This window comes from Lepisosteus platostomus, chromosome 8 (genome assembly GCF_059453375.1).
Source record: "Lepisosteus platostomus isolate fLepPlt1 chromosome 8, fLepPlt1.hap1, whole genome shotgun sequence".
Lineage (NCBI taxonomy): Eukaryota > Metazoa > Chordata > Actinopteri > Semionotiformes > Lepisosteidae > Lepisosteus > Lepisosteus platostomus.
Window position 1 is genome coordinate 41,804,975 of NC_142618.1, and position 24,641 is coordinate 41,829,615.

The window sequence follows — 24,641 nt, forward strand, 5'->3', positions numbered from 1 at the left end:
AACACAATGTGAAATGTCAGATAAAAGTCACAAGTAGCTGAGGTGACATTTATACAAGCTCATTTCAGTAGTGTTTCATTCCTACCAAGAGAAGGTACAATGTGTAATCTTATGAGAAGCTGTTAGTGCCACTTAAGGTGAACTTGCCGCAGAAATAAGATAGGTTAGAAGAGGTATTGTCCAGAATAAAATTATCAATGTTATGTATTTCTTAAGGAAAAATTAAGAATAAAAAACTGAAGAATGCTTGTGTGTTGTTATTTCTGGCACAGTGGAAATAATATGTATGAAATAATACCCGAACGAGGATTGTACTGTTTGTTGTATTTAATGCAGAGCTATTTCACCCACTTTCCTTTACATTTTTAAAACAGTTCACATCATTATAACTTTAACTCTGTTATACAATACACAAATAAACATAAGTCAGTACACATCATCTCTCCATGACTTCCATCGGCTTGTAACAATCCCAACATAGTTCATTTATCTCCTAACAAAACCCAGCACCAACTACATATGTTTGACCATTATACAGTATATGGCCTTGCCTTTATGAGCTACTTTTCATTGTAAAAAGTTTGATATTTCTGATGTTCCCTGGGTTTTCATATTTTATTATCCTAGGAGGCCAATGAAAAATAAGTAGGTAAATGTTCAGAATCTAATCCAACAACCTTCACTGTTACTAGAAATTCCCTGAAGGCTTCTTATGTGATGAGAAAGGACTTTTAGCATGTAGTAACTTTGGCATTGTGGTTGTCTTCAGGTTTTTTGGTTACGCAAGTTATCATTGAGGTATATTTCTTTTTCTTTATAATGTCCAGCTATTTTTCTTCAGTTAGGAACAGCAGAACGTAAGAAATTAGACAGTGGACTCATACAGTTGCCACTGAGAGAGTTAACACTGCAGTCTTACAGGAATACAACCAAACCAAGGGGCACTGTTACAAGACCTGATCTTTGACCCTCCCCCATCTCTACAGTACTTCACAAATCATGTTCCTTTTACAGAATTAGAGACTAACTTGAGCAGCACAGAAGGCTATTAAAATACGTTTCTAAAAAGAAAACAGTTTAAAAAACTAAGAACAGTTCTTTCCATTACAACATTAGTTTATTCAGTTCAGCTAGCCGTTTATCAACACCACCCTAGCAAACTACTGATTACATGACCCAAATAATTCAAATATTAGCATCACACAAACTGTAAATTTACCCAAATTCAGCTTCTAAACGTAAAACAATGACTATAATACTGTGAGGTGAATCTGACACTTATCAATGTTAGCAGTGTTTGCAATTCCCCTTTCCTTCCTCAGAAGGTCTGAAATGATGTACAAGTATGTAGAAATGGTGGTATTTACCTAGCAGTCCTTAAACAAGGAGGAGAGTAAACATGGAGGAAGACACTGATAAACTCAGTGTGAGGAATTTACTCAGGTTAATTAACTCCAGTGTATATCATTAGGACCACCATATTAAAGAATAAACATTGAACAGTGCCAGGGCCCTTCCTAAGGAGGTCATTAAGACAATCTCCATTGGAATGGATCACAACATACAGTGCATACAGGAACAGAGAGGGAGTAAGAGAGAAAAGACAAAAAAAGGGAGAAAACAAGTGGCTGAATGATGGGAGAGCTCTGTTTTAACCAGACTGGGTTACCAGACAGGTCATCTGAAAGCTGAATAGTATATTGAACTATGAGCATTATTATGAAACAACTTGATGTCTTATCTATTTGAAGAAATGTTGATGTATATAAGATGTCCTATATAAGATAAGATAAGATCACTTTATTGGGCATATACAATTATGCATTAGGAATTTGTCTTAAAATTGCTCTCCATGAGACACACAGGCAGGGAGAGAGAAGCTTGGGGTCAGAGTGCAGGGTCAGTCAATTATATGGCACCCGTGGAGCCATTGGGGTTAAGAGCCTTACTCAGGGGCCCAACAGAGTAGGATTCCTCTGCCAGCCGCAGGCTTTGAACCAGCAACCTTCCAGCGACAGGTACAGATCCTTAGCCACAGTGCCACTGCCCCACTAAATTATGGAATCCTCTGGCTAAAAATGTCCTCTCCTATTTTAATGATACATTGTTAGAATGGGGAAATTGGTTTTGGTCTGCCATCCAATAAATGACCATGTGCTGCTAAATGTTTGCTTATTTCCTGTTTGGTATTTTGGCTATAATACACTGCTTTGAATTCGTGAGTTTTTCAAGATATTTGAAAAAATGCACGTTACACCAAACATGAATATGAAAATAATATGAAATTTTAAATGCACATTTTATACAAATTTATTTAAAAAATGCTCAAATTCTAAAAATAACCCAAATATTAAAATTACCAATGACAAAAAGTGTGTTAGATACAATTCTTCATTCAGTAAAATTGCTTTGTGAAACCTCTTCAATTGCTTGTATTATTTTATGAAGTCCAGAAAGTACTTGACGGGATGTTTTTCTGAATCCAAATCAAGAATTTTGGAAGCAGCAATGAGCCTGTGAAAGGCCTCGTCTTTGTTGGGACTGAAGCTGGTAATGTTGAAGGAGGAAAAGTCAAAGTCAATTTTATTTTTCATGTCTCCAACCTTGTTAGAATTGATAATCCCATTTTCTTCCAAAGCCTTTAATATTACAGGAAAAGAAGGGTTTTCCAGGGCCTGAACATGCTGAAAAACAGGGCTAGATATACCTACAACATAGCCTCTGGGTTCAGGGGTCCAGATGTGTGGATGGACTTCACAGGCTATCAGAAAGGTGCACAGAATAATGTCAGTGCCATAGACCGTCTTGATCCAGCTAGGCAGATAACTTCCACCCGGTCTTGGGTTGATCTCGATGAGCTTGGGGCCTGTTTCAGTCAATTTCATATCGAGATTGTAGACCCCATTCTTCAGGCCACAGTGGAGGCAACACTGGTATGCAGCAATGGTTAACTGGGTCTCTTTTTCAGGGCAGAGGCAGGTGGGCATGATGTGTGATGTGTTGAAAACGTAAGAGAGTCCGGGAGGCCCACAATCAGAGACAAATGCTGCCAAGAGCTTCCCCTGAAAGATTATCAGGTCTACGACATACCTTGGGCCACTAATGAACTCCATCAGAAGTGGTTCATTTTTGAATCCCTTGTTTATCATATGATAAGTTGTTCCTTTTAAGTCCCACTTTAGGCTCTTGAAGTGCTGCTGGCACTGCAGGGAGTTCTCCACTATTTTGACACCCATTCCACCACTGCCTTTCTCCAGCTTTACTGCTGCAGGGAAGCCCACCTGTGCCATGGCCTCTTCGAGCTCCTGTTCACTGTCCACGGGTAGGCAGGGCACTGCGTAGAGTGAGGGATTGGGGAGATGCTGCAGGCCGTGGCGAATTCCCCCCAAGTGCCGATGAGAATGACTCTTCTTTTTGGCAGTAACGAGCGCTTCAAAGCCATCACTGGGAAGACCTAGTTCTTTGCACACGAGGGACGTCAGTATAACTGTATCGCAATTAAAAGTTGTGCAGCCATCGACAATCAGGTTCAAATCCTGGACCATCTTGGATATGATATGGGCATGAGACTCATCTTGCGTGTGATCACTAAAGTCATGATGAAGAGTTTTCCACACCAGCGCAAAAGCAGGATGGGATGAATTGCAATCCACCAAGATTATCTAAAAAAACAGAAATTAACACAGTGGAATCTTACCATTCTTGTTTGGCCATGGGTTTCAAACTGGGAAGAACAGCATGTGTTGATGTCTATTTACATTCAGATGCTGTAGGATATTGTTCTGTATTTGAATAATCCTGTCATACTCTGAAATCATAGTTTTGGGGTGGCAGTGGATGGATTTGGGAGCAGAAACCCGTCAACTAGGACATATCTGAAACCTTTTAAGATCCTTAAAGGGGAAAAATAATGCCAAAATGTGACAGGGAAACTAGCTCTTGATATAAGTCACGAGACAACGGCATATACCCGTTTTATTGAAGTTATTTTTGTCATGAAAACCTTTTAAATTTATTTTTGGGAATTTCAGATTAAACTCTCGTAGAGACCAAATTAAATTTAGGTCTTTATTGGCCACCGTTTCCTTTTTTTCTTTCTAGTTTCCTAGTTTTACTTACAAAAGTTCAGGATTTGATTTCTTTTAAAAAGGAGGCTGGGGAGATGAGCAATGGTTAAAACGTTTTTCCAGGCACACTAAAGATACAATTGCTTCGTATTGATGAAAATCCATTTCAAGATGTATATTATGCTACAGATATACAGTAAGCTTAAGATGTAATAAATAAGATGTAAACTATTTATTATTAAATGTTCAAATAAATACCAGCAGGGATTGACTGGTAAACAGATGAAGAAGGATACTAAACCATTTGAATTCAGTTTTGTCAATACTGATGGGGTAAAGTAAGATTGTAGAACATTTCACATATAAAGAATTGTTATTTTCTATTTTTTTTAAACATGGAAGTTAACATAACTGATTTATCTCATATTGTAGAACAGCTCAGGCTGTTCACTAGCATTTTGAAATTATGTGTCTTCAGGTAGGAAAATTAACATGGTCTGCTTATTATTTGCACCTCTGATCTCATCGAATGAAACTAGAAACTGAGACTTTTAATCAAAACAGTGCACATGTGATTTTCTTAAAAATAAGAAACACCAGCCTAAATATCACTTATGTATGCCCTGGATACAGCAATAAGTATCTTTAATGACGTCAACATTTTATGCATCAGAATTTGGATTTTTTAACTGAGGCGAGAAACCTTACCTTGATGTGATATTTCTTGGCTGACTGAAACACTCTCAGCTTATTTACATTTCCTGCTCCGATGTACAGGATGGTCTTGTCAGCGATGAAAGAGCAGTGGGCTCTGTGGCACATGGCCTGTACAAGAGGCCCGACAGTGCTGCCCCGTTGGTGGGGCTGCAGGAGCTGAGTGGCAGTGCTTTGAATTCCTCTGTGGTGAGAAGTCAGGCTCAGGAGGAAAGGGTGCAGTCTGTCCTTGTGCTGTGTCAGAGCAAACTCCACACCTGAAGAGAGGCATATTTACACAGAAAAGTTAAAATATCTTCACACAAAAACTTATAATGAAATATAGACCATGAAAAAGGATATGTTTTGCGATGGTCATTTACTCATTTACTAGTATTGATTCTAACTGAACTGTTTGATTAGTTTTTAATGCTTTCTGGTTCTTAAATATAAAAATAAATAATAATAATAATAATAATAATAATAATAATAATATTTCTTACATTTATATAGCGCTTTTCTGGACACTCCACTCAAAGCACTTTACAGGTAATGGGGACTCCCCTCCACCACCACCAATGTGCAGCATCCACCTGGATGATGCGATGGCAGCCATAGTGCGCCAGAACGCTCACCACACATCAGCTATCAGTGGGGAGGAGAACAGGGTGATGAAGCCAATTTATAGATGGGGATTATTAGGAGACCATGATTGGTAAGGACCAATGGGAAATTTGGCCAGGTCGCCTGTGTTACACCCCTTATTGATTACATATTGAATAAAAAAAATCTATTTTTGTATTTTTTGGCCAATTAAGTACTTGCTTTTCACAGATTTCCCCTGTTACCCAGACCTCAATATCAGAAAATAGTTTATTTAGCTTAAATAAGATATTGTATGAATATGTATTAAATATACAACAGAACTGTGGAACCTGCTGGAATGTTATCTATGGACTGAATTTTTAAACCATGTTTAAAACTTAGCTGAATGTGTATTTTCTAAATTTACTACTGGAATATTCATACAATATCTCATTTAAACTAAATAAACTATTGGAAGAAGGCTCCACGGCCGAAACGTTGTGTTCTCTTTCTTCTTTTTTTCAGCATGAAATAAACCTATTACTTGTTCCTTTGCAGCCTACGCATGCTGACGCAGCTACCCACCTAAATAAACTATTTTCTGATATTGAGGTCTGGGTGAAATCTGTGAAAAGCAATTACTTAATTGGCCGAAAAATACAAAAGTATATTTTTGTATTCAATATGTAATTGAGTTAATGAGAGATATATTTTAGGCCTTTTAAAGTACTTAACTGATTTTATGACAATTAAAGAAAATAAGTGTAATCTTCCAGTACTTACCAAAAGATAGAAAAAACAAAGTTTTCAGTACTTTGCTAGACACAATAGCCTATGTTTTTATTTATTTATATGCATCATAATAAAATGTATCCAAATATTGTTGGTTCGATTTTGAACCAGTACCACTAAAGGCATTAATCTTTCAATTTGTCCAGTTGGTCAGCATGAATCTGATACTGGAAAATTATAAATGATGGTACTGGGACTACTGCAGTTAGCCTATGTTAACCATCACCAAGCTGCCCAGCTAAGAGAAGACTCCTGAGTTAAAACTGAGAATTTTTCAGAAAGATAGGTAGCTAGATAATCACAGATGAACTGGTGATTCTGGACTACAGTACTGTATATATCAATAATATCCTACAAACTACAGAACTGAAGTTAATCTACTGGACAATAAAACAATTCTAAGGTCTTAACAGTGCTGTAGGTAGATTGAGATGTTTTGTGAATTTTTAGGCTAAAAAATAATGTAAAACTGCTTTGCACCTGTAAGGTTAAAGTTAAAAAAGAAAGAGTTGAACTGCCAAGTGGCATAAACAAATTCGCCCCATTTAATATTGTATTTGTAAAAAAGAGTAAGAAATTCAACCAACTCTAAAATACTAGAGAGGTATCAAGATAGACCAGCCAAAGGTAGAAAATATTGGCAGCATACAGTGAGATGTGATGCTTTGTTCCATAAATGTTAATCAGTAAAATTGAAGTATTCCACCACACAGCTGGTACAAAAGGTTTCAAAGAGAGAGCAAAGAGCAGAGGACTAAGAGAGCAGCCTTGTCTGTTTCCTCAAGTCAAATGAATTTGAGTAGGTATCACTGACCCCAATAACAAGCAGAAGCATAAGGCTGGATGCACTTTACAGAGTACAGATGAAATTGATAAATTATCTTTCTTTCATCAACCCTCTCTGAGGGTGAATTAAGGAGAGAATACACGCATCAAGCAAACGGACTAGATACGTTACATACAATTTTATCTGTGTTTAGAAGAGATAACAGGGGATAGTTAGAGTATTTTATTGGGTCCTTTACTTTTTCTGATCTCAGTGAAAAAAATGGAATAATTAGCTGGGGAAGTTATGCTTAAGATTTACAATGCGCTAGTAAGACCTCGCTTAAAACTCATGTTCTGTTTTCCTCACTATATCACATTATAAAAAGTATGGTTTATATCTTTGTCTCAGGAGATTATCAGACAGTTTAGGATAAAGGGGGGTTAATGTTTCAGTCAGGGAAAGAACTAAATCTCTTCAATTAAGAACAAAGGAGATTGAAAGGAGATTTGATTCAAGGATATAAGATCCTACAGTATGAGGTTTTGATAGCATCAAGTTGAGAAACAAGGATTTGGTGTCAAACTGGAAACTAAAAGGGGATTTATTTCAGAAGAAGACTAGGAAATACTTCTTTACAGGAGCTGAAGATATCTGCAAACCTCAGGCTTTCCAGCCAAATACTTGAGGCCCAGGATCTGAACTCTTGTAAGAAATGGCTGGAAACGTTTTAGTCTCTTTAGCTCCTAAATTACTAAATGAGAAAATCTGGCATGCATCATTTCTTATCTTCCTGTGTTCTGCCTATCCTTAGCGTATAAGGTCACTAAAGAGCAGTACCTATGAAATCAATCTGAGCAGTAGCCCCTCCCCTCTCTTCACTGGAGAGCTGGGACTGGTAGTCCATGATGCCTTGCATGGCTGCCTCGGCCCACTGCTTCAGGAGCTGCTGAAGTTCTGTGAGGTAGTCCTGCTTTGTGAAGCCCCAGTCCTGAAGTGTCACTTCCAGAGACTGCAACACTGTGGGGCTGCTTCTAATCGGAGCTTCTGTCCTGTTCACCCAGCACACTACCTGAAATGCAGACAAGCAACATTAGCACTGATGTCCAGAGCAGTGATACTTCCCCAGAGATACTGCAGGATTTAAATTTTAAGATAAATATCTTCAAAAGATAATGGCATGGAAACATTATTACTTCTCTTTAGATAAGGTAGGAAACTGGATGCTGGTGTTTCTTTCCAGATGTACTTTGATACAGATCATCTGAACAGTTTTTCATGGGGTGAAAATATACAGTTCTCTTTACACACATATGGGGAACTTATTTGTTAAAAAAACAGACCCCATAATTTGATAATTATCTAATATTATTCTACTTGGGTTCAACATCTACTGATAACCACCTGACTACAATATATTTTATTTGCACTGTACCTGCATCAACTGAGGCTGATCATCAGCAGAACGGCAAACTGTGGCTCTGATGTGGAGATCAAGCTTTCTTCTTGAAACCTCTGGCTCTGAATAAATATACAGTATACAGGCAGCTATAATAAATGTTTAAAACATATTAATTCATATCCATGTAGTTTCACTACCCTGTGCTTTACTGTTCATCATAACTTAATCAGAGAATGTCTGATTTCATTATCAACACCAGAAAACCAAACCCGAGGTGTAAGAAGAATGTCAACCTTCATTTTTTAAAGTGAAAATTTTGACTGAATAGGAAATAATTATCATTATTTCCCTTAACCGTGTGACCCTTAACCATGTGGGTCATCAAACAAAATGTGAGTTCACATGTTTCAGTTCTAAATAGTGGAAACAATATCTGGATTTTCAATGAAATTGTGTATATACCTATGTTTCATGTTAGTCCCCGTACATTAACTTTAAATAGTAGCAGGAAATGGTGTAAGTCTTAAATACATTCAGTCATTTATTTATTTATTGCATTATTAATGTGCTAATAAGCATTCCATTGTCTGTCCTTCCTCATTATATCGTTTTCATACAATGGCACAAAACATTCTTGTGAACACAATACCCTGTGTATTCCCTGTGTATGCACTGTCGTACTAGAATTCTCTTGACGCGCATTTTATATGTAAACTGGTGTCACTAACATTATGCAGTAAAAGACAAAGTAATATTTCATTAGGAATGATAATGCCCAAGATCGAAGCGTAATGAACTATTATGGAGCTGATATTTGGCTTAACCTGCTTGGCTGAGGGCTGACCTCCTGGCCATAGGAGGAGGAGGCCAGAACTCCCAAAAAGAACCAAGCGGGACCCCAAGCCACCAATGCAGAATTTGGAGGAGCCTGAAGAAGGTGTGGTCTGTGACGCACGGATTTTTGCAGCAGTAGGGTGGTCGGAGTGCCTGTCTGCGTTCTGTATAAGTTTACTGTAGAGAGTCGGCTTCTGTTGGCATAGGCGAGTTGCTTATTATAGGTACGCGTTGAGGTGTTGACAGAAGGGAATTCAAATGAACACGGGGTGTAAATGATGAGAAACCATGTAGGCTCTTTGTAGATGGGGAAGGAAATTGCTGCTGTTATTAGATTGGGTTAGTGGTGGTGATGTTATCTGGATGGATACGGGCCCATGTTTACGATTGTGTCCCCCAAAAGCAGCAATGGAAATTGGAGACTCCTGCGCTTGATTCACACAGTGATCAGGAGGAGAGATGGAGGTAGACAGTAGCGACTTGGCCTTTTATAGCTGTTATAAGTTTGATGAGGGTTTCCTAGACGGATGGAGTAGCCGGCTCGAAGGAAATGCGGAGGCTTGTAGACCTTATGGCAAGTAACACCTTTGCTATCTGACGATAAATTAAGTGTAAGGAACTAACTGCTGCAGCTGTTGTGGACTCTGGAACTGGATAGCGAACACTGATGGCCTAATGACAGATCCATGTGGGCACTGTGGAGAGGAAAACAAAAACTCCCGTTGGGAGAAAATCAACCTCTGGGGGTCCCGGCCCAATGGATGCCCCCCCCCTCAGGGCAGCTAGGCATATTTTGGATAGCTCCAGACTCTGGCTGTAGTACTGTAACTCATGGAATTTACATTATATTACGAAAAGTGAGAGCAGTACTGGATCCAGTATTGGAGTAGCGGTGCAGAGTGGGTTAAATGACCACGGTGCTCAATTGGATGTTGGGGATAGGGACTTGTGTCAAGGGGTGATTGTTGAGTAGGCAGAGGTAGGAGGCTGGGTGGACCCAGAAACGAGAGGTGGCGACAGCAGGAGGATGAGAGGAGGAGGAGGAGCATGCCGAGGATGAGAGGGAGAAAAATGGGCCCGGGGCCGGATCGGATGCCGGGGATAAAAACATGCATAGGACAGGGGAATGAGGTGAGGGACTTACCTGTATGGATGTCGAGGGGGGTGGCTTTGGTAGCTACAGAGGACGGAAGGGATGAGACTGAGGCTGAATTGGGGAAGGGGAATAAAGAGGCGACGAGAAGGGGATGCGAAACATAGAGCGGTTGGCAAGAGAAATGAACTGGATACTGGGGAAGCGAACGAAGCAGGAGCAGAGTGGACATGGGGGAGAGATAAAGGACAGGGATGTAATGGGGACATGGGATGAAGGACTTACCTTAATGAGCTGGACTTAAAGGATTTACCTTAATGAGGTGGTACCAGTGGCAGAAAGAGCGAGAGAAAAAACACAAAGTCGGGACAGAGATGCAAGACATGGGACTTACCTGTATGGACATTAAAGAGGTGAAGCCAATAGTAGCAGGGCTGACACGTGAGAGCTACAGACTGGGCCGGAAGTAGGACGCTGGACAGACCCGGGGCTGGGGAGATGGCCGCAGTAGCAGCAGAGACAAAACGAATAGATCCAGGGCCAAATTGAACTCCGGGGATAGGGAAAATGAGACATGAATTTTGAAAACGCGCACTTCCAAGACGAAGACCCGACTCTGTGAGCAGTGCTGTCTGAGCCTGGGAGATATGCAGTCACGCGGCAGCCTGGAATGTGTTTTTTTTTTATAAAACGGAACACCAGGGGATCAAGACACAACGAGACAAGGACGTGAGACATAAGGGCTGGATTGGACGGAAACACGAATAAGACAGGGACGCAAGATGCAGGACAACTGCTGAGTGGGCCAGAGGTAGGACACTGGATAGGCCCAGCGCCAAGGAGTTGGCCGCCGTAGCACCAGAGACAGGAACCCGGGGCTAAATTGAACACCGGTCCAGGGACACGAGACGGGACAACTGCTGGCTGGGCTGGAAGTAGGACACCAGACAGACCTGGGGCCCAGGAGATGGCCGCAGTAGCAGCGGATGCAAAAGTCGCACGCGAGGGAGAGGGATATCATGTTGGTATTTATAGCGTTTTGTGGAGGAAGGATGAAGGGAGTGATTGCTGATTAATGACGGCTGGGAACGTTTGAACGTGGTTGTTGTCATCCCTCCCAAACTTTTGTTATATAAACTCCATATATCATATAGCAGTTTATAAAATACTGTATATAATATATAAGCTATGCAGCTGAAGGGATTTGTATTATAAAATGCTTTTGCAATGTAGTGTGGCAGGTTGCCCCTTGAAACCACAGACCTGCCACTAGAAAGGTCATCACAAAGGACCACTTGCAAGGTAGCCTCATATGAGATAAGATCACTTCATTGGTCATATACAATTTCTTGTATTAGGAATTTGTCTTTTCGCTTATCCCAGCTTGCTCTCCATGAGACACACAGACAGGGAGAGAAACTCGAAATCAGAGAGCAGGGTCAGCCATATGGCGCCCCTGGAGCAGTTGGGGTTAAGGGCCTTACCCAGGGGCCCAATGGAGTAGGATTCCTCTGCCGGCTTCAGGATTTGAACCGGCAACCTTACAGCCACAGGCGCAGATCCTTAGCCTCCATGAGTGTGTATTAGTCACTATTTACAGTATATTATTCAGTAATGGGTTGGAATGAACATTCTCATCTGTCTGTAATTAGGGGGTTGACTTTAGTATAGAAGGGTGTCCAACTGCAACAGCTGCCGTTTGGAAGAAATCAGGGTGTGAACTAGGAAACGATGGTGGTACAGCAGATGTTTAATTTTGTGGTTAGACTGTTATTTCTGAATAACAAGTTTTTATTTCTTTTAGAGTATTTTATTTGTGAGTTTTGTGCAAAACCTTTAAATAAATAAACCCAGGACCCACACTACCAAAAGTAGTTGTTAAAATTATTGTATTGGCCATATGGTTGTACTCTTCCTTGAACTTTATGTTAACAGTTTTTCACCTGTATATTGGTCTTTCCTCTTTATATTTGCACTGCTCCTACTAATATGTATCGTTCTCTTAATTATGTTGGAGAGCCGAGCTTTTACCTTTGAAGATGACACTTTGCTGCAGCTTCCAGGGCTTCAGCGGCTGGACTGAGTCGTAAGACGCCGTGATGAGAATGGACTCTCCTTGCTGGATTTTGGGCAGGAGACCTAGTGCTGCTTGAAGGATTTCTTCTCCTGCGCTCTTTTGGTGAACTGTCACGTTGTCACGGAAACACCATTTTGCCCCAGAATGTTGGACCATCACCTGTGGAGTCAAGAAACAGAATTAGGGTTTCTCGAAATTCTGGGCTTCCTTTACTCTTCAATCCTACAGTGTAGCTCCTCTTTCCAATTTTTCAGCATCATAAAGCTCTACAGCTTATTAGAGACATTGTTTTACAGAAATAGGAATCTGAAGTGTAAAAATGCAAATCCTAAAATTAAATGTCGAATTTTTCTTTTCTGAAACAGAAAAGGAAGTGTTTGTCATGTAAAGGGTAAAACTCAGGAAAAAGTCAATCTGTTTAAAAAGAAATGCAATCACGTTGCAGTAAACTGGTCATTTTTGTAACATACATCATAAACTATCTTTTCTATAGTTGTTCTTTTTTGGAAAACACATAGTTGTCTGTCAGCTTCATATTAAAAACTGATTAGAAATGCAAACTTGTATTTAATCTGACTAAAGAAAATCTGCCAGTTTATCTCTGAATCTTATACCAAGACTAAGTTTTATTGCAAACCCTGTTTACTCAGACACTTGCTTTGTGGCAGCTCCCAAGGTCAGGATGGTGCAGAAACTCTTCAACAGCCCCAAGCATGGCCTTCTGCAGCTCTTCTTTCTCCTGAGCAGAAACCACGGTCACCTGGGTGTTCGGGGGCAAGGATTTAAGGTTGGGGCGAAAGGCAAAGGCCAGAGTTGGTGGTACTTTAATGCCTCTCTGAGCCACCAGCTGTCTAGTCAGAAGTACATCCTCAACCACTCTGGTGAGCTCGGGAGAACCGCAGGTTGGACAGTCCAGATCCTCTTCCGTTATGGTGCCCAGAACTTGCCCATTTTCAGCCTTGTGTGGCATGCTGTGGTCACCCAGGGAGCTCAGGAAATAGCTGGCGCGTCGGGGAGGCTGGAAGGTGTCCAGGTTAGTGCAGCCCCCTGACCCAAAGGTGACGGCTTTGTGGATGAGGAGAGAGAAAAGCCCTGGGTGCTTTTGGGAAGGAGCCTTGGAGAGCCAAGAGGAGGACAAGCAGAGCATCACATGACCTGGGGTGACAGCAGAGCAGCAACACGGAAATTATCAGCATTGATTCTTGTCAGCAACGTTACTCCTAGGACCAACCCATGAAACATTACTCATCATAATGAGAACACTATAGGGCTTAACCAAGTCTAAGTCTAATGTTTAACGTGTAAGTTTTACTAAGTCTACTTGAAATGAGGTTCGCTTTCAATCAGAGAATTCCCATTAACCAAGAATTCATCCTTTCAGATAAAAAAGAGATTGATGTGAAGCATTTTTCAAACTGGCCCCAAATGTGTGACACTAATTTGCTTTTGCAGAAGGTAAAACAGTCTCTTCAATAATGTCCATTAATATTACATTTGCATACACTTGGTTCTTCTCTTAACTTGACAATTTTATTATTGTCAGTACAGGGGATATCCCCTGTACTGCTGCAACTCTCCACTCGTGTCCCACAAGGCTCTGTGCTACTCCCAGGACCACTCACAATTTTCATACGACTTCTGTGCAGATAACACTCAGATTGTATTCTCGTTTCCTCGTTACTCTTGTCTCTTCCCATATGAAAAACCTGCCTCTCAGCCTAAGCATTCATTTCTGTGCACTATAAATGTACAACCCAAGTTAGTAATAACTCATGCATATATTAAAATGTTACCTTTATTAAAAAAGGTTGTGATGAAAAGCTAAATTTAGCTTTAACAGATGTCTTGGTGAAACTGATGGCTGGATTGTGGCTGAATCAGTGACGAGCTTTATTTCTAGACACCAGGGTAAGCAATGGGCATTGATGCTGAAGGAATTCAAAGACATCAATAAAACATACCGGGACATCGCCTGCCTCCCTCCAGCAGAATAGGAAGATATTTGTCAGGTGAGGCCAGAACACAGATAGTCATGTTAGGATCAGTCAAATCTGCAGAAAGAAATAGTTCTATTAGTAATGTACCAAGCAGCATAAATGATTTAATAACCTTATTTAGAGATGAAACAGGGGTGGAAAAACATCAAATTAAACTTTGGCCCCACTGAAATGTCTTTGCTTCCATAAAGCTTAAAAAAAGGGAAATAACTTTTTTCACTGGAGGAAAAAGTTTAAGTTTTGAAACTTGTCCTGTTTCTGTGTGTTCCAGAGTGGGCTTCGACCCACTCTAATGGCTTTGCTAATAGGTTTCCATAAATCTTATCTTTGCTGTTGTTGAGAGACAAATAAACAAAAGGTCCACTTTTTAAATGCTTTTTGAATGCTTCTTCTGTAACAATGTATAGCAATACCGCATTAAATTTAAGTAATAGCACTGCTTGCTCTTTGCCGTACTTCACTCAGATTGCTCCAGCAAAATAACTGGTATACAAATTAAGGCGGCTTGGATGGAAGTATCAGCCAAATAAATTATTATTAATAAATTAAAAGCAGAATCACAGGGTAGTGAGCCCCTGGGTGAGCACTGATATCACAAGGAGTACCTATTAGAAATAGAAAAGTTTGACTATTTCTAGACACCTTCAGAACCACTTTGCCAAAGAGCAGTGGTTCGGACCCACCTGGTCTTGGTGTAGCTGTGCGGTCTCTGGTTTCAGGAAGCCCCAGTTCCTGTAGTATCTGCTGTAGAGAGCTGGAATACTCTGACAGCCCCTCCTCCTGTAGGGCTGGGTCACTCTCCTCCCAGTGAACATGTGGACCGTCTCCTTCATTATAGTTCTGGCAGCCCACCTCATTCTCACATACTGCTTCAGGTGCCTTCAGCGTGTCCTTATTCCTCTGCATCTCTGATGGACCTTGTCAAGTGAGGCCTGCAGCACAAATTGTACAAAACACAATTTTAGCATCACCAGTGCTGTGAGCTGCAGATTACTCACTTTATTTTTTAAGAAGCAATGCTTTTCTTAAATGGCTCAAGATTGATATATATTTAAGGCTCTTAAATTCCTGCATTGCCTGATCTTCTATTAGTTGCACTATCTATTCTCTTAGATTCCCCACAGTGGGTAATAGAAGAAGCTTGATGACACATATCCAAAATTCGCCACCAGTTCGCTACGTTTGGCTGTATTTTACCAATGTACTTTTAATACAATATATCACAGGGAACATTTGTAAAGGCAGGTCTGTGCAGCGACAGAAGTCAGCATATGTACGGGCAGGACAACTAGCTCACAGTTCAGATTTCCAAGAAGTCAGTCTTATTTCCTTGAGAAACTACCCATTAAGTCTTAAAAGAAAGAACAAAAGAAACCATTTTCATCACAGTCTGTTTTAATCAACTTAAACGTATTTGTCTTAATTCATCCCCATATCTCTGAGTCCTTAATCTCTTACAGGAATGGCATTCATTATCAGAAATACAAAGGTCAATTTATTTAACACTTCATGCTGAAAAGTAGAAAGAAGAAATACAATATGACGAATCAGAAGAAAGCTCAACAGCTGAAACTTTATGGTTGTTCTTTCTACATGAATGAACCTTTAAGTTCCTTTGCAGTCAATGCATGCTGACACAGCTGTCAATTTATTATCAGAAATATGCTTGTTCCTGGTAAGGGACACAGTATCATGATTGTAATCCCTCCCCCTTAAGGGTGCTCCGGCTCTTTCACATTTTAGTTGATTTTGTGCACCTGCCCCCTGTTCCAGCCCTTCCCTACAAAAGCTAGATGCTCCCACCATTTCTGGCTCTGCATTGAAAGATGAACGCCCGGAGGCCCGCCTACCACCAAGTTGCCCTATGCCTGTGTCTTTTGGGCATTGGCCTCCTATCGGCATCCTGAACCAGCCGACTCTGGGGCTTGGAACGCCTGGCCCCGTTACCCCTTTTTTATCTCCCCAACCCTTCACCAGATTCTTCTCCGGTTTTTAACTTTTGTCCTCTCTGTCTTGTACTGGATTACCCGGCTCTGGACTTTTGCTTACTCTGGATTTATCCTTACAGATTCCCTCTGGATTGTCGCATGGACCACCCCCACCCGAGCACCAGCGCACCGGTCAACACACCCCCCTGTTCTTCTACCAGCCCTGACCCTAGGCTACTTCCCCTTGTGTTTGTTTCACTCCCTTCCATTCTGCTGTCTGCATAGGGTCCTGAATGACGCATCCTGACACACAGCAGCCCAGAGCCTATTCTGGATCCACAGTGTGCAAGGTGGGACTATACAGTAGAACAGTCCACTGTAAGGCAAAAACTGGCACACAACCACTCAGGGACAATTTAGAGACACCTGTTAGACACCTGGCAGCCTGTTTTTGGAAGGTGGGTAGAAAACTGAGCATTTGGTGAAAACCTGGTGATGATCTTGGAGAGAATGAGTAAACTTTACACAGAAAGCATCTGTCTGGAAGTCAGGAAATGAGCCCTGTGAAGCAGAAGTCTTAACAAAAAGAGATGTAAAAAATGTATCGTGTTCCTTCTTAAGAGGTTTCTGGCTGAGCAAGCAGAAATCTCTTTCCATCACTCTCTGTACCTCATAACATAATATTCTGCCACAAAATACTGTGGGTTCAGTTCCAGGAAGCACTGGGCAGCGCAATTGTTTATTTGTTGATTGAAATCGGAGGTTTGTGTTTTCACTGTTGTCTGTAAATAATGATGCATTTGTTTACAGTCATGACACTTGTTGATGAGGCAACGGTCAAGACCTGCTGAGTAAAAGCAGGGCAGAGTTGTTTTTTTATTTTAACTACAAACCTTGGAACCACCCTGGATTCTTAGGATTTCACCTGTACGAGGAATATGCAAAGGTCTCCAGCTGGCCAGCGTGACCTGCAGATCTTCACACGAGGCTTAGTTCCTGACTGAGCAAATAGCAAATCGGTCACACTCCTAACATTTCTAAACTACCAACTGATTTTTGAATTTTCCGTTGGATACCAACTTTTTAAAAAGGCATTTGACACCTTTCATTCAATATCTTTATTCGTCAGCTCAATTTTTTGTTAGATTTTCCTGTAGTGTAAATGCTTTACTTTTTGTACCCTTTTTGTCAACCTCATCAACCCTTGACAGAACCCGGCTTTTTCAATGACCAGCAGTTTATGGATGCTGTTTTCTGTAAGACATTCATGGTATTAGTATTTTTGTTGTTGTATTACAGCTGAATTTAAAACATTAATTTAATATTATTCTAGAAGTTAAAATTCACTCTCCCACCCCCAGCACAGAGACCTTATACAGATACAGCTACCCTTCACACAATTACACATATAACTATTCCCATTTATACAGCACAGTGAGATTTGTATTAAATATAAACACTGGGCTTTCACATCGTCAGACTACTTGTTTAAAAAATAAGTCACCAAATTTACACCAATAATACATCTGAAATGTAAGCTGTAAGTTGGGCAATGTTTTGCATGAAAAACCCCCAAATATAAATAATAAGCTCATCACAGCAATATATAACAAAATTCACAAGAATGCATAGATATCTAGTGATTAAATGATCTTTGCATTTAACTAATCTATTTTTTGACAACTTGATTTTTTGCACTAGCAAAATAAAAGGCTAAGGTAACTTCCCTGGTCTACTAAATAAAAAAAAAAATAAAAATAACATTATGCAACATTGTGCATAATGTTTTTTAAGCAGTGAAGAATATTTTATTGCAGGTATCATGTAAAGAATGATAATTAGGTGGTCTTCACAGTCTGGGACTAGACCAGGAGTTACTGTACAAAGCATTTTGCTGTCAAGTGTCAAAATCATACTCACTGTCGAGTGCTGGTGATGTCTTGTTTTCACTACTGGGACTGCTTCCTTTATCACACGGTTTTAAATGAATCGATGAAAACACAAATTATGCATAACCAAATGAGTTAAGGAGGGCTGCATCCAGTAGCTTCAATTGTTTAAATGACATAGGCAAGGCATTCCAAACTTCCAGCTTGTACATGAAGATTCTAACAGAGTCTCGTGGAATTTTATCAAAGAAGAGCCAGGAGAGGTATTCTCATTCACTCAGTAAGGTCTTTATTCATATTGCAATATGGGAGCCCTGCTGTCACTCTGGATAGTGCGTCAGAGACTCAATTTGTTACAAGCAGTACAGGGTTTTTATAAGACGTGTCGCTGTAAAAAAGCTCAGCGCTTTGTCCCTTCTAACACTTCCCCTTTCCCTAAGACAAAACAGATTACATCATAAAAATGAAAGAAGAAGCACCACTAGATTTGTTTTTAAAAGCTTATCAGTTACTTATCAGTTATCAGCTAATCTAATGACCCAGACAGCATATATTGTTTTGGTACATTGTCTTCTAAAGTAACCTAAACAGTACGTACTTTGTTGACATCCTGTTTTCTAAAAATCTGCCTGTAGCACAGCAGTTACATCCTTGAAATATATTTTCTAAAAGCACCAATATATTTTTTGCAAAGCTCTCTACAGTTTAAGAATCAATTTACTTATTAGATTTCCATTTCAAGAGCTAGTGCACATAATGTATGTTTTGATAAACAGACTTTTCAAGCCACTTGGACAGGTGTCCAAGACACTTTTTCCTGAAACTTAGTTGCATTTCAAGATCATGCAATCCCAGCTTTCATTTTCATGTACTTTTTTTAATGAACCTGGGCCATACATTTAAATGCACTGTAGCAACTATTAATTAACTTAGATAAAGTGTTATTAAAGATTTCTAATAATCTTGGCATGCCTTGATCCAGCAGTCATTTGCTGTCTGTGGATGGCACAGGATTGTGGCTAAAGAGGCCCCTCTGATAAAAGAGATCATAAAGCTGTATTAAACTGAACAATGTTATGACATACTGTATAGAACAGACGGACTCCAGCCAGTCTCCAGGCTGATTTCTTCTTGAAATCACAGGTCAAAGGTCGCTATTCATTACCTAAAGGAAGATGCATCAATAAGTGATCAACAGGGTGGATATCAGAACCAAACCAGATGGCATTTCAGCCAGTCACCAACATGTGATGTCATCCATAAACTAGAACCCAAATCATTCTGGCAAGAGCTTTGGTGGAGAGCAATCTTTGCAGACGATAGTACTCAATGGTCAGTCTGTAAAGGTTGTGGAGAGTTTAAAATATCTGGGAACACATATTGATCAGAGGCTGAGTTACACTGATAATACAGAAAACATTTTTAAGAAAGCAAATCGGAGGCTGTTTTTAATTCAAAGTCTCAAGAACTTTAATGTTAGTCAAAATGTCCTATAGAAGGCATATAAAAGCCTTGCTGAGAGCAGCCTGGCATTTAACATGACAGTTTGGTATGGAAACATGGGGTTGAAAAACAAAACAAAACTGTCCAGTATTGTGGCAGAAAAAATAATTGGAAAATAGCAGCCCCAACTACTCAACTACTCAACTTGATCAACTACTCAATGAATGTATGAGCTATACATGTAGTCCCACCACTACCTATTTATTTATCTACTTATTTAGGTATCACATATTGTTGTTGTGATTTAATGTGATTTTATGTGACACTTATGTTTTGCTTGTGTGTTTTGTATTTCTAAGGGAGAAGCCAAAGACAAATTTCCACAGCAGTGGACAATAATCTTTAAATCTAACTTTCAATCTAACTGGCAATCTGAATTTTCCAACTGCAAGCTGTCTGACTTAAACTTTTGTTCAAGAAGCCATGCCAGGAGAGTGAGTCAGTAAAGTGCAGAATTCTATCCAAGATATTCTCCTTGAAACAGATAAATCTTGTGCTTATGAACCCACTGTTATTTGTGCCTGATCACCGAAATTAGAAAGTTTGACTCCTTTTTGTCAACATCCAGAATATCCTAGAATATTTTTAGCAAAGCTACTGTATATCCAAGGTGAGCTGAGTTCCCATTTTGACTAACTTGTATCTCAAGAAGACAAACTGCAAGATGCTACTTTGGCAGAGGTACAGTAGCAGCCTAACCAATGCAAGCTGCTAGGCAACGCCAGGCAAAACTTTCTCTCTCTTCTCTGTCTGCATCAGGACCCTCCCAGCACAGAGAACCTGATACAGAAACCCAGCCAGCTTTATTTACCAGATCAAAGTTTAAACTCATCAAGGACATTTGGCCAACAGATTGTTGAGTATTATTTCATTATTAACATCCTAATTCTCAAGATCTGAACTGTTACCCCAAACGCATTTGATGTTTAGTTCACAATAGTAAATGCATATTTACTAGTGTCTGAGAATATAAAAGTGTTTTAACTATATGAGACTGATAGAACGTAGAATGTGACACAATATAGTCAAAGTGTTTTTTAACTTTTAAGTTATTAACTCTGATCTTTGTAATCCCTGAGTGACTGAAACATATTAAGGTACTGAAATGGAAATCTAATAAGTAAATTGATTCTTAAAATGTAGAGAGCTTTGCAAAAAATATATTGGTGCTTTTAGAAAATATATTTCAAGGATGTAACTGCTGTGCTACAGTACGTGCAGAATTTTAGAAAACAGTGCGTCAACAAAGTACACTGTTTAGGTTACTTTAGAAAACAATGTACCAAAACAATATATGCTGTTTAGGTCATCAGGTTAGCTGAAAGTAACTGATAACCTAGTGGTGCTACTTCTTTCGTTTTATGATGTAATCTGTTTTGTCTTAGGGAAAGGGGAAGTGTTAAAAGGGACAAAGCGCTGAGCTTTTTTACAGTGCAACGTCTTATAAAAACCCTGTACTGCTTGTAACAAATTGAGTCTCTGACGCACTGTCCAGAGTGACAGCAGGGCTCCCATATTGCAATATGAATAAAGACCTTACTGAGTGAATGAGAATACCTCTCCTGGCTCTTCTTTGATAAAATTCCACGAGACTCTGTTAGAATCTTCATGTACAAGCTGGAAGTTTGGAATGCCTTGCCTATGTCATTTAAACAACTGAAGCTACTGGACGCAGCCCTCCTTAACTCATTTGGTTATGCATAATTTGTGTTTTCATCGATTCATTTAAAACCGTGTGATAAAGGAAGCAGTCCCAGTAGTGAAAACAAGACATCACCAGCACTCGACAGTGAGTATGATTTTGACACTTGACAGCAAAATGCTTTGTACATAACTCCTGGTCTAGTCCCAGACTGTGAAGACCACCTAATTATCATTCTTTACATGATACCTGCAATAAAATATTCTTCACTGCTTAAAAAACATTATGCACAATGTTGCATAATGTTATTTTTTTTATTTTTTTTTATTTAGTAGACCAGGGAAGTAACCTTAGCCTTTTATTTTGCTAGTGCAAAAAATCAAGTTGTCAAAAAATAGATTAGTTAAATGCGAAGATCTTTTAATCACTAGATATCTATGCATTCTTGTGAATTTTGTTATATATTGCTGTGATGAGCTTATTATTTATGTTTTGGGGGTTTTCATGCAAAACATTGCCCAACTTACAGCTTACATTTCAGATGTATTATTGGTGTAATTTTGGTGACTTCTTTCTTAAACGAGTAGTCTGACGATGTGAAAGCCCAGTGTTTATATTTAATTCAAATCTCACTGTGCTGTATAAATGGGAATAGTTACAGTATATGTGTAATTGTGTGAAGGGTAGCTGTATCTGTATAAGGTCTCTGTGCTGGGGGTGGGAGAGTGAATTTTAACTTCTAGAATAATATTAAATTAATGTTTTAAATTCAGCTGTAATACAACAACAAAAATACTAATACCATGAATGTCTTACAGAAAACAGCATCCATAAACTGCTGGTCATTGAAAAAGCCGGGTTCTGTCAAGGGTTGATGAGGTTGACAAAAAGGGTACAAAAAGTAAAGCATTTACACTACAGGAAAATATAACACAAAATTGAGCTGACGAATAAAGATATTGAATGAAAGGTGTCAAATGCCTTTTTAAAAAGTTGGTATCCAACGGAAAATTCAAAAATCAGTTTGTAGTTTAGAAATGTGTGACCGATTTGCTATTTGCTCAGTCAGGAACTAAGCCTTGTGTGAAGATCTGCAGGTCACGCAAGCCAGTTGGAGACCTTTGCACATTCCTCGCACAGGTGAAATCCTAAGAATCCAGGGTGGTTCCAGTGTTTATAGTTAAAACACTTCAGGAAATAAATAAAAAAACAACTCTGCTCTGCTTTTACTCAGCAGGTCTTGACCGTTGCCTCATCAACAAGTGTCATGACTGTAAACAAATGCATCATTATTTACAGACAACAGTGAAAACACAAACCTCTGATTTCAATCAACAAATAAACAATTGCGCTGCCCAATGCTTCCTGGAACTGAACCCACAGTATTTTGTGGCAGAATATTATGTTATGAGGTACAGAGAGTGATGGAAAGAGATTTCTGCTTGCTCAGCCAGAAACCTCTTAAGGAGTAACACGATACATTTTTTACATCTTTTTTTGTTAAGACTTCTGCTTCACAGGGCTCATTTCCCAACTTCCAGACAGATGCTTTCTGTGTAAAGTTTACTCATTCTCTCCAAGATCATCACCAGGCTTTCACCAAATGCTCAGTTTTCTACTGTACCCACCTTCCAAAAACAGGCTGCCAGGTGTCTAACAGGTGTCTCTAAATTGTCCCTGAGCGGTTGTGTATAGTCCCACCTTGCACACTGTGGATCCAGAATAGGCTCTGAGCTGCTGTGTGTCACAATGCGTCATTCAGGACCCTATGCTGACAGCAGAATCCGGAACTTACTCTACTATGTAATCATCAACCATCAGCACCAACATCTCGTTCCCTTGAGCCTTACTGTCTGCCCATTTTGGTGAGTGTTGATTTATTTTTAGTTAAAATAATATCCCAAATAATATATCAAGTTTAGTTTTAATTCTTAATGTATGTTAGCATGAAAAACACAATTGGAACACCGTTCCACGCAACCCCCTTTTCCTGCAGGTTTAAGGTACTGCTTTAAGCGATTTCCCTTTTTGCAAGGTTTTTGCGGACGTAACCCTCGCATAAAATGAGGGATGCCTGATCTGGGATTTTGATCATGCAAAATAATCCATTCACACATTTCCTAACCGCTTCTTCCAATTCAGGGTGGTGGGGAGCTGGAGTCTATCCTGGCAAGCAATGGGTGCAAGGAAGAGTACTTCCTGGATGGGACGCCAGTCCATTGCAAATGCAAAACGTTAATTCTCAAAATTCACAGCAACTTCTTGCTGTTAAAAAGACACCTTTAGCCTTAAAGATGTTCCTTATCAGATTAACAGAGAGATCAAATTAGTCTATCAGAACATATTTTACACACTTTGCTTGAAGATCAAAGGTACAGCATATTGGAATTTCAAAAAAGACCATAGGTGCCTGAAGACAAACTGACAGTCATAAGGATGTCTGTGCTCATGAGATTTAATGAGCTGATATCAATGTTTATGTGCCCAAAGTGTTAAAGGCCAAAAAGCTGTATAAAGACTAAAGAATGCAGGACCTATGACTTTTCACACTGTTGTATTTACATTAAAATATATATTAGGCTAACAGAGAAAAGATCAATAAAATGAACTAGGCCAGAGTGCATTGTATATTCGTTTTCTTATATCTTTCTATATATTTAAGAGCTGTAGGTTACCAAATGGTGTAGATAATCAGAGACAAATGTTACAATTCTATGAGGAGGATTAACCCTGAAGAACTAAAAAGATTGTGATCTGTTAAGTTGTACAATGATAGTGTACATCACTATCAGAAGACATGACCAGATTATCCAAAACATTTTGTTTTAATATGATCCTATTTAAGCTTTTCCAGTATTACTAGTGATGAACAAAATAATGAAAATTGCTGTGTCTTGCAAAGGTATGCAGACCCTTATGCAGTTTTTACATTTTGCCTAAAAACTTGTCATGGCATTTTCATGGATCACATTGGCATTTACAAATATTATTTCTACCTTAAAGAAAAATGGAAAAGTCACCGAATAGGTGCACAGTATTACCTTAACAAGCCACAGAATTATCTGAGTGTCTGTGTGCATTATTTCAAAATAACACCTATCTCGGTCAGGTTCCTTGGTCAGGTAGAGCATGTCAAGCCACAGATTCAACCATGAAGACAAAAAGGAGCTTTCAAAGCAAGTTTAGGATAATAAAGTCATTGAAAAGCAAAGATCAAGAGAAGGAAACAAAAATATTATCAGTCTCTGAGTATACCCATGAGCACAGTCTACTCAATCTTTAATAGACTGGAAAGGTTGTTAGGACTGAAGAAAAAACTGGTGAAGCAAAGTCCAGGCAAACACTCAGGGAAAAACGGTTTCAGTCTGCTACA

General features: G+C 39.5%; 1 protein-coding gene and 1 long non-coding RNA gene across 3 annotated transcripts; one reads left to right on the forward strand and one right to left on the reverse strand.

Annotated features, from left to right (window-relative positions):
* Positions 1-309: 309 nt before the first annotated feature.
* Positions 310-18,531, reverse strand: LOC148657347 (carnosine synthase 1-like). Of its 2 annotated transcripts, none has more exons than XM_088643466.1 (9): positions 18,155-18,531; positions 14,990-15,238; positions 14,271-14,360; positions 12,968-13,464; positions 12,264-12,468; positions 8,339-8,424; positions 7,744-7,975; positions 4,776-5,038; positions 310-3,662 (listed from the first exon to the last, which is right to left on the reverse strand). In XM_088643466.1, the coding sequence occupies exons 2-9, from the start codon at positions 15,210-15,212 to the stop codon at positions 2,436-2,438; spliced, it is 2,823 nt and encodes a 940-aa protein (XP_088499592.1). In that variant the 5' UTR covers positions 15,213-15,238; positions 18,155-18,531; the 3' UTR covers positions 310-2,435. The 2 variants fall into 2 exon arrangements, with proteins under 2 accessions (XP_088499592.1, XP_088499594.1); XM_088643468.1 differs by lacking the exon at positions 18,155-18,531 and adding an exon at positions 17,128-18,136.
* A 4,431-nt stretch (positions 18,532-22,962) lies between these two features.
* Positions 22,963-23,889, forward strand: LOC148657348 (uncharacterized). The gene is made up of 2 exons (XR_015940939.1): positions 22,963-23,133; positions 23,411-23,889. It is a non-coding gene; the product is annotated as an uncharacterized LOC148657348 (long non-coding RNA).
* The last annotated feature ends 752 nt before the right edge of the window (positions 23,890-24,641 follow it).

What these genes read in the sequence shown, in the direction of transcription:
- LOC148657347 (XM_088643466.1), bottom strand. Translation starts at nt 15,212, where the DNA reads ATGCAGAGGAATAAGGACACGCTGAAGGCACCTGAAGCAGTATGTGAG. An exon ending in GGGAGGCAGGCGATGTCCCG is followed by an intron (nt 13,465 to 14,270) that starts GTATGTTTTATT and finishes CTGTCACCCCAG; the next exon opens with GTCATGTGATGCTCTGCTTG. An exon ending in TGCTCAGATTGATTTCATAG is followed by an intron (nt 5,039 to 7,743) that starts GTACTGCTCTTT and finishes GCCTCTCTTCAG; the next exon opens with GTGTGGAGTTTGCTCTGACA.